The sequence below is a fragment of the Triticum dicoccoides genome, chromosome 4A (assembly GCF_002162155.2).
Source record: "Triticum dicoccoides isolate Atlit2015 ecotype Zavitan chromosome 4A, WEW_v2.0, whole genome shotgun sequence".
NCBI lineage: Eukaryota > Viridiplantae > Streptophyta > Magnoliopsida > Poales > Poaceae > Triticum > Triticum dicoccoides.
In genome coordinates this window covers 116816377-116826712 of record NC_041386.1, presented here as the reverse complement: position 1 = coordinate 116826712, position 10336 = coordinate 116816377, and the positions used below count along the sequence as shown (strand labels likewise).

The 10336-nt window shown below is 44.7% G+C and overlaps 1 protein-coding gene across 3 annotated transcripts in view; it reads right to left on the bottom strand.

The window, feature by feature from the left end:
• The window catches only part of LOC119285321 (DNA (cytosine-5)-methyltransferase CMT2-like), a 13588-nt gene extending 5658 nt beyond the window's left edge, over positions 1–7930 (bottom strand). For 2 of the 3 annotated variants that reach the window (XR_005139446.1, XM_037564561.1), the window contains exons 1-11: positions 6026–7930; positions 4912–4943; positions 4726–4819; positions 4275–4382; positions 3666–3785; positions 3475–3568; positions 2995–3188; positions 2850–2915; positions 2510–2743; positions 1837–1895; positions 1702–1768 (exon numbers count right to left, since the gene is read on the bottom strand). Coding sequence is in view for 2 of the 3 variants with exons in the window: in XM_037564561.1 (XP_037420458.1) it covers positions 1702–1768; positions 1837–1895; positions 2510–2743; positions 2850–2915; positions 2995–3188; positions 3475–3568; positions 3666–3785; positions 4275–4382; positions 4726–4819; positions 4912–4943; positions 6026–7909 (2952 nt within the window). In the remaining variant the exon portion in view is untranslated. Of the gene's footprint in view, positions 1–1701; positions 1769–1836; positions 1896–2509; positions 2744–2849; positions 2916–2994; positions 3189–3474; positions 3569–3665; positions 3786–4274; positions 4383–4725; positions 4852–4911; positions 4944–6025 lie in introns of all 3 variants that reach the window. The other variant, XM_037564562.1, reaches the window with a different exon arrangement.
• Positions 7931–10336: the final 2406 nt, after the last annotated feature.

The window sequence follows — 10336 nt, the reverse complement described above, 5'->3', positions numbered from 1 at the left end:
TCGCTGGATGTTGGCAGTGTTGACGACAGCGGTCGCCGTCGCAGATGCGTGCGGAGAAACCTCCAGGCCTGGGTTTTTTTTTGGGTGCTCGGTGAACTCCTTGAGGGTGGCAACAGAGACGCGGTCGTTGAAGTTCATAGGTTCACCCCTGGTAGCATGTGCAACAGAGATCGCCGGCTTTGATATCAGAATCATTCTGAGCTGTGATGATAGAGAGGTTCGGCTGGGCTGGCATTGTTGCTGCAGGTTGCAGGCCTGGAGAGATTAGGGCAACTTCTCATCTGCTATATACAATGGTCAGGGGTCTCCATACATATAGATGGAGACAGCCGCAAAATAAGGAAATACAATTCTTTTTTGGGAAAACAAAAGGATATATGTTCTTGGAGGGCAACGCAAGGGGTGCGCCCCTAGCTGTGTGGGCCGTACAAGGCTGTGCTGGACGCACCTATGGGGTAGCCCTCCTATACTGCTGTCCCCACATGATCTCGCTTACTATTTATAACATGGAAGCACAAAGGGAAGGCATAGCCACAACAATTCTGCATCATATTCTTCAACAACAACAAAGCCTTTAGTCCCAAACAAGTTGGGGTAGGCTAGAGGTGAAACCCATAAGATCTCGCGACCAACTCATGGTTCTGGCACATGGATAGCAAGCTTCCACGCACCCCTGTCCATGGCTAGTTCTTTGGTGATACTCCAATCCTTCAGATCTCTCTTTACGGACTCCTCCCATGTCAAATTCGGTCTACCCCGACCTCTCTTGACATTATCCGCACACTTTAGCCGTCCACTATGCACTGGAGCTTCTGGAGGCCTGCGCTGAATATGCCCAAACCATCTCAGAGATGTTGGACAAGCTTCTCTTCAATTGGTGCTACCCCAACTCTATCATCATTCCGGACTCGATCCTTCCTCGTGTGGCCACACATCCATCTCAACATGCGCATCTCCGCCACAACTAACTGTTGAAGATGTCGTCTTTTAGTCGGCCAACACTCGGCGCCATAAAACATTGCGGGTCGAACCGCCGTCCTATAGAACTTGCCTTTTAGCTTCTATGGCACTCTCTTGTCACAGAGAATGCCAGAAGCTTGGCGCCACTTCATCCATCCGGCTTTGATTCGATGGTTCACATCTTCATCAATACCCCCATCCTTCTGCAGCATTGACCCCCAAATATCGAAAGGTGTCCTTCTGAGGCACCACCTACCCATCAAGGCTAACCTCCTCCTCGCACCTAGTAGTACTGAAACCGCACCTCATGTAATCAGTTTTTGTTCTACTAAGCTTCTTCAAAAAGGGGGCAGCCCCAGTGCATGTAGCTCCCGCTTGCGCAGGGTCTGGGGAAGGGTCCGACCACTTTGGGTCTATTGTACGCAGCCTTTCCCTACATTTCTGCAAGAGGCTGTTTCCAGGACTTGAACCCGTGACCTCATGGTCACAAGGCAGCAGCTTTACCACTGCGCCAAGGCTCCCCTTCAAGAAAATAAAAATTCTGCATCATGTCAAAATTGCATAGACGTGTTCGCAATGTGTTCTTGGATCTCTATTTGACGGTCAAATATTGAATCGTACTTGATTTTTTTATCTATGTTTAGTTTCCTTTTTCAGGGAAAGGATCTAATCTACTAGTTGACAGTCATATACTCAGTATACTTAATTTCACCAAAGCTGACTTTGAAGAATAACACTCACAGGAAGTGGTAGTATCTTTCGCTTATGACCTTCAATAACAAAATCCTTAATTGCATCATTGCAGTTCCTGCATTTTAAAAGTGGGACTGTTCATATTACGTGAAATGAGTCTTGGTAAGATAAAAAATTGCATACCCTAATCCTTCAATTGGCTCCCACGTGTCATCATTAGGGCCATAACCCTTCCAACGGACCTGCATACATATTGCATAATAAAATAGCAAATTTAGTTAAGCATAGAAGCATATATGAACAAAAGAGAAGAAAAGTATGTGATCTATGGACATATGGAAGAGCTTTGCTACAGGGTTAAGGCAAGAGAGTGAACGTACTTATTTGATAGGAAATCATTTATATGTTTCGCCGTTGGTAAAAAATCTAAACGGAAATACTTGGTGGACCCTTTGACAAATTGAAGGACTAGTCAGGGCCCCCTTTATAATAGATAATAGCTACTCCCCCGTCGGAAATAACTGACGCGAGGTCACAAGATTTTGAACCGACAGTTCAAAATCTTGTCTCCTCGTGTCAGTTATTTCCGAACGGAGGGAGTATAATGGAGGGATATTTATAGGGACTAAAGTGACTCATATATTATCTTCTACCTTGGTTTGGATTAAGCCTACTGAGACCTGTATATTCCATTGTAAATAAAAAATATGACACAGGAGCAATCGCGTGTTAGTTTGATTCAAATGGAATTAGGGATTTGAACTGTCTGCTTCCACTGGTAGATCTGACAAGTAATTAAGCTGCCTCTGTTATAGTTTTAAAAGAAGAGGAAACTAATCAATAAATCATCGCAAACCTTAAAATATAAGCAGCGCTTTCTGACATTACTGGGATCACCGAAACAAATATCAACTAACTTCCATACTTCAAGCTCTTCAGGAGGGACTGCAGAATCATCTGGACCCCCATTACTGAATTCTGTTATAGCATCAGCATGGTCATTTACTTCACTTTCCTTCACATATTGTTTGCATAATTTTTGCCATTCTTTCAGCAATTCAAGGAAATCATCGGTAGTTTCGTTGCGGACCTATTGAAGCAGCATGACAGTGTGTATAAAATGGATCAGAAATTGCATTAAAAACTATACTGAGAAAAATATAGCATGGGCCATGAAATTATGAAAGCCACAGTACCCGAGTTTCTGGATGATTCATTCTGAAGCTTTCACATGCAACTTCATCATCATCAACAGCCCATCTCTGTAAACAATGAGCAAAACATTCAAAAAGCATGCATTCCTACTAAGTTATAATACATACGATGTTTGTGTAGAAGTACCGTCACAAGATTCACACCGCCACCATGAGCTCCAAGACAAAGTCCAGTTGACATTCCGCCACAACCACAGTACAGATCTAACAAAGAGAGATCCTTCTTATTCGGCACATGAGACTTTTGCGTCTTATTGAAGTCTGCCTTTTTCATACTGATACTACTTACTTGACTTGATTGCAATCTAGCATGTGTATCTTCTGCATTTCGTGAAACAAAGTCAGTGATGAGGTAAGCTCATAACAACAATGAAAAGATGATACAACAGAAACTACACAAAATGCAAATTACAAAACAAGATATTTCAGAAACTATGACCAGCTTGACAATAATAAAACAAAATCTGAAAGCTACTTGAAACAAATGCAAAATTTTGGAGAGCCGCTCTCAAATCCAAGTCATAATTGGTTGGCACTATAAAGTATTTCCGGTCTCTTAAATTCATGCATAGCCACATGTGCATCACTGTTGTTTGAGAAAACAAACCCATTTCCAAAGTAGAGAATGTGCTGTAGTCCTGAGAGTACTTCATGTCATAGTAATACTGGGGTGAAGGAATTGACTTTGACTGGTTATCAACCTGTAACATAAATAAATAACATTACTTCTCAGTTGGAACAAATATTGGGAAACCAGACATCACAAGAAAATATCTAAGATACAAGATGAATCCATACACAAGGAGAAACTTGCACAATTGACACTTTGGAGACAATGCAGTCTAGAGCATTGTCATCCTTCAGATCTGAGTAAAAGAGCCTCCTTGGGTCATGAGACTGTGCTTGGTCTTCCATGATCTGAGATCGAATAAGAGGTTGAAAAAAACATGGTTAGAGATTCTAAAATAAACTGCATTCTCAACTCCAAAACAAAAAAAATGCATTATCAACTTTCATACTTGTTAAACTTCATGCACTAGCCAACACAACCAAAAGTCCGAAGTAATGGAAAGGGCTAGGCAATCCACATATACACTTCAACACCCCTCTCACGTGTGACGCGGAGAACACGTGGATAGAGTCAGAGGTATGGCTCAAGAGGCCTATACGTGAACACAAAGGGCGGAACAACAATTTTTGGATAAATTGGGAAAGCCAGGACTTGAACCAAGACCTTGGGCTCTGATACCATGTTAAGCTTCATGCACTATCCCATGCAACCAAGAGTCTGAACTGATGGTAAGGGCTAGGCAGTCCACATAAACACTTCAACAATACTCATCAGCTGAAAATGTTTCTTAAGAGATACGTAATTCTCAGTCAAACAGCCAGGACAACAGAACTCACCGTGTCTTCAGCTCTGAAAAACCACTGCACTCTGCAGTAATATTCACCGGCAACTGTTTCAAAGAACTCCAGTATCTTGCCTATGTAATCTGGCTTTCCCTCTGGACCCTGCACAAGATTAACCCTGTTAGAGTTGTGCAACAAAAAAGTTTTTGACATCTTCATAAATATTAGTTTTATATAACACAATAACAAAAACATGTTTGTAATCAAGCATCAGGTCTAGATAAACATAGATAAAGATTCTGCAAAAAAAATACATGAACGTGATCACCGAGATGCAAAACTCTACAAAATGGAAAACAAATGCATGAGATTGATCAATGGGTTATTATTTTTGGAAACTTTTTGAAACATTTAATGAGTTCAGAAGACATAAAAATGAAGAAGGCACAACCATAAAGATACATAAAACTATAAAAGAAATATTAGCGTAGAAATATGAACTCACTTTCACAAATGCACAATCTCCAATGCATAAAGTAGATCCGGATATGCTGGCTTGCAAATAGTGACATTTGACATCCAAGACAGCATTGCCAGCACTGTAATGCAAGGTAGACGTATAGCTGTTAGCCTGGTAACAGGAGCAACTTAATCATTCATAAAGTATAAGAGACAATGCATTTTTGCTCACTTGGCAACTGGTTGGATATCGCTCCTCTTATCCTTCAAACAGAGAAACCACAAGCAGAAAACATTACTTGCGTAAAATTCAATTGTTACAAGGCAGAGTATAAATCTAGTATGTACTAGTATACGAATAACAAATTCCATATAAGAATCTATAAATTATGAAGCCAACATGCCTGTGGGTATTACTTATTATTACAAGATTATGCTATTGCGCACACAAGAGAAATTGTTGGTCCTTTCCTGTTTATTCATACAATTTCTCCTGCAATTATGTGCTTCATGTTACACAAGTCAACAATTATTTGGGTTTTCACCTAGTCAACCTGACTAGCAATGTGATTCATTTAAGACATTTGTTCACTTCTCTTATCATATGGCATTCAATGTCCATTTGTTTGAACCACTGTCCAAAGTTATCTGAAACTCCTGTGTCCCTAGCTGCATACAAGATGAAGAGCCTAATTGGTTTGATGCCAATTGTTCGCAAGTCTAAAATGTTGACAGGCAATTGGTTGGCTACTTTTGATTTTACCAAATGCTGGCTTGCCAAATATTGGCACCAAACCAATTAGGCTCAAAGACTTGCAAAAAAAACAATGATCAAGGCTTCATTTTCTGGGTTGAAGTTAAAATTATTTTCTGTTTCAGTATATATGCACGTACATGTGTGGTCAATGTGCAGGAAAACCACTTATACAACAGGATATTATACAGCCAAAATGGAAACTATGTACATCTCTAACATTAACGTCTATCTACAGTCCTACACCACCTTCTATGGTACTACTTGCTACTACCTATTGTGAATTCTGACATGTACCTCATTTGATACGTATGTTCTCTGACGTTTTCCTACATGCTTGGATATTGTTGCTAGGAAGGTATTGATGATTTGCATGTGTACTAATCAGCACTCCTTGCTATATTTATGGTTGTGCACCGCTGTGATGAGCATGTGAATATAGTTCTAGTAAAAGATTCTACTCTTGACAAGCCTTAAAATCCACAGAACTATTTGTTTATTCTGAATCAATCTACACCAACAAATATCCCGTTCTTATATCAAGTATATGATGCAGCCATGCAAAGAGCAGACAGTGGAGCCAAATGCCTACCTTCTCCACAAAGTGATGATTCTTCTCGTAGCGGTGAGGCCACCTCTGTCTAGCCTCCTCCTCCGGCACTGCCTCCCCCACAAAACAACAGGATCCATTAACACTATCCACCATTTCCGAATCAACCAATTTCTTATCCATGATGACTTTGGAACTGTTGTTCGGATCTGGCATCATTGTGACAGTTGGCGATTGGCAAATTGAGCCACCATTTTTCTCTGTCCTCTTCAAATTTGACGAGCATTTACCTGTCGATACCCTCGCCCTCTTTGCCCTTGGAGGCTTAGAAGATTTTCCATCATGTTGTTGGGGCATCTCACTGACCACGTGCGACTCCGCACTCATCAACCCCGCATTGCACGGTACAATACCACTACTGTCCACTTTGTCCGATGGCAAGCAGTTCTCAGGGTCAAGATCATACTTGCTAGGTCGTACATGAGGATTAGACTCTGCTTTATGCATTGAAGGTTCACTGTTTACCACTGGCGAGATAGGTGGTACACTGTCTGAATCCAATGATGATGCCTTTACAGCCGTCTTAGTCTTCCTTGGGGCACGAACAGAGACTCCGCCGCGCTTGGCGGACCTATAATTCACGGCTGGTAAAGCCACTACAATCTGATTACTGAAACCACCTCCTTTGTTCTCATGGCCACTGGAGGTGCTTTGCATCTTAACATTTTCTGCTGACCTATGTTGTTCCACCCTGTTGCGCAAGTCAACTGTGTCTGGTGAAGTAGTGGTGGTCTCTTTGATCAGCTTATCAACTGTGTCTGCTGAAGTGGTGGTAGTCCCTTTGATCGGCTTATCAACTGTGGCTGGTGCAGTAGTGGTGGCCTCTTTGATGGGCTCGTCAACTGTGTTTGGTGCAGTACTGGTAATCTCTTTGATCAGCTTATCAACTATGTCTGGTGCAGTAGTGGTGGTCTCTTTGATCGGCTTAGTGGTGGATACAGAAAGGTTGTGCCTTTCACTGCTTCTTCCCAGATCTGAGTCCACAGGGCGCCGCTTGGAGGATCTAGATGAGCGTGCTTTTGGTTCTGAAGGTGTGGCATTTGCAGTCCTCCGTGATCCCCAAAGGGACGTGTCATTTGTACTGGTAGCACCTGAGGTACCGCAACCATCGGCATTCCCCTTGGGGTCATACTCCGCGTTCAAATCAACAGCAGCCATGCTTGCTGAGGCAATATTCTCTGAAGGAGAGAAATACTTGGGAGCATCCTCTGCCTCCACCAAATCGTCATCATCCGGCGGAAGTTGTGGAGGCGACGACATGGTGTTCAGCGTGCACGTCGGTGCATTCTCCTCTAGATTGGCTTCCAAGCAAGACCCCCATGGTGACTGAGGAGACCCCGGCACCGGCGTGGAGTCAGAGACGAACACGAGCTTTTCCCGCATGTCTACAGCAACAGGAGTAGACGGAGATTCCGGCATACGTGAATAATCATCAAGGTGATCAAGCGGGCTCACCCCTGGAGCGCCTTCCGATGAATCTGACGCTGGGGGCTCGAACTCCGCGAAGCCCGGCGCCGCGGTGGGCGGGGATGGCGCCCGGGTCGTCGCCGACACGCCCTCGCCGGCGACGAGCCCCGTTGACCTCCACTCGGCACCGTCCCAGGGCCCTCCTCCGTCGTCCACCAGGGGATCCGGGCCCGCTGCCGCGGCGGCGAACTCGGCGCCGACGTCGAATCCCCTGGGCGGCGACCACATGGGCTCCAGCTCCTCCGGGGTGCCGAAGAGGAGCGACCACAGGGGTTCCAGCCCCGCGCTGAACTCCCCCGCCGGCTCCTCTCCATCCGCCCCAGCGTCGGCCGCCGGGGAGCCATCGGCGACCGGGGGCGGGGAGGGGGGCGAGATGGGGTTGTGAGGCGGAGTTTCCATGGGAGCAGGGGGCTGACTGGACCGAACAACCAAATTAGGTAAAGTCAATCGATGTGGCCAGAGGTCGAGTTAATTGCACGTTGGTACCACACTTGCTCATCTACTCACGAATCAGTACCACTATTCGTGCATGTCGCAGTTCAGTACCAACTCAGGGCCTAAGTGATGCATAACGGGCTGACAGCCGTATAAGCGCGTATTGACCGCGTATCCGACAGGTCGGGCCCACATGTCAGGTGACACGCTGGCCGAATCGGCGCGTGCCCGGTGCGCTGACTAGGACGAGGCCGACCTAACAGGCTAGGTCGAACCGAGCCGCCAGTTCGAACCCTAACTCTCGTTCCCCTCTCCCTCTCCTCCCCGTGCTCCTCTGTGTCAATGGCGACGGCGAATCCGGGCGGCGGCGGTGTAGGCGGCAGCTCGAGCAGCGGTGGCGGTGTGGGCGGATACGGAGATCTTCCTGGCCTCGGGCCCGATGCGCACCCAGGATTGGCCGAGGATGACGGCGACAGTTCGTCGTACTACTCGGGCGGCGAGGAAGAAATGGAGGAGGCCCCGCTGAGCATGGAGCAGCGCTTGCGGCTGGCAGAGATGTGGGTCGCCAACCCTTTCACTAGCCATCACTGGACCCATGGATGTGGTGGGGTGCTGTAAGTCCTCCTCCCTCTCCTCTGTTCTTTCTTCCAATTTGGGGCTAGGGTTAGTGTTAATGAAAATGTCCAAATTTGATGGCACTTGTAGTGTGGAGGAGGCTATCTGGGATGTTAGGATTCACTTTGATGCCCTACATAATTTGGATAGAAAGATATGCAGTTCTGATGTCACTTTTCTCAATCTGTATGCACTGTTGCATACACAAGGATTTACATTCTCTGATGAATTGTATCACATGGAGAACACATGCATAGGAGAGCAGAGAGAGCATGGCTTAGACTTGATTGACACAAACATTAAATTGCAGAATATTAAGAAGCAACATGAGCATACTTTAGTTTTGAATCTGTTAGTTAGAGCAACAGCCACTGACAGTGCTGCAATTCAGAGAAATGCTGAACTACAGACCATTCTTTATGCACCACCAGTTGTGTATGATCTCAGTGAGCCAGCTGTGCTTGCTGTTGATGACCAAGGTGTTGTTTTTAATAGTCAGGATAGTAGTAGTACCAATGTTGGTGCTAGTGGTTTTTGCACACAAGAGAGCAAAAATCTAGGTAAACAAAAGCTGAAATCTGTGATGGAGGATGAAGTCTTGTTGCAGGAGGGATATCACAGTAGTGATAATTCAGAAGGGGCATATGACAGTGACAACTACTTGGAGAAGTACAGGATTTCTGAAGACACAGAGATAATAGATGGAAAGAGACAAGCAGATGAGGAACAACTAGCAGATGATCAAGATGAATATTCAGATGATGAGTCAGAAGAGGAGGAACAACTTCATTATGAGGGTGACACTGAGGTTGAGGATCCGTTTGAGATGGAGGAGGAAGAGAGTGGGGATGAAGAGATGGAGGAGAGCTTGAATGTGGAGTTAGCTCAACAGTTGCAGGTAGAACCTCCAAAGAAGAAACAGAAGCTGCCAATTAGGAGGTGCCCCACCACTAGAACACATTCTAGTGTTTTAAAGGAGTTGAAGAAAGATTTCATTCCTTCATCAGATGAAGAAGAAACTGGTTGGCTGATGGATAGTGAAGATGATGGGCATGAGCGACTGCAATTTGTCCTAAAGAAAAATAAGAAGAGTAGGGCACAGAAAAGAAACCTAGGATATGGTTCAATGAAAAAATGGAGCACCCACACCAGCAATTATGTAAGTACATGTGCTTCACAAATCAGCAGCAATTCAGAGATGCTCTGTTGAGCTTGCATATTTCACAGGCAAGAGATTTCAGATATCATAGAAACTCTGACCAAAGGATCATTGCAAGTTGCAGAAATGAGCACTGTCAGTTCCACATTGTTGCTGCTGTGATCAAAGGTGAAAAGACTTTTGCTATAAAAAAATGAACCTGGAGCACACTTGCCCTAACAGTACAGAGTCTTCCAGGGTTAGTGCAAAGTGGCTTGCAAAGACATATGAGTCATTGTTCAGGTCTGATCCAACCACTAGCATACAAACTCTGATTGATGCCTGCAATGAGAAGTATAGTGTTGAGGTTCCTAAGCACATGGCCTATAGGGCCAAAAACTTAGCTGTGGAAGCTATCTTAGGAGAGCACAAGAAGCAGTATCCCAGGTTAAGGGACTATGCAACAACCATCATGCAGACAAACCCTGGAAGTAGGGTTGTAGTTACAACTCTAGTTCCTAAAGCAACAAAAAAATACCACATCCAGGTCCAAGGTTTCATGCAATGTTTTTCTGCTTAAATGGAGCAAGGGAGGGATTTCTCACTGGATGCAGACCTTTCATTGGTTAGTTACTTGT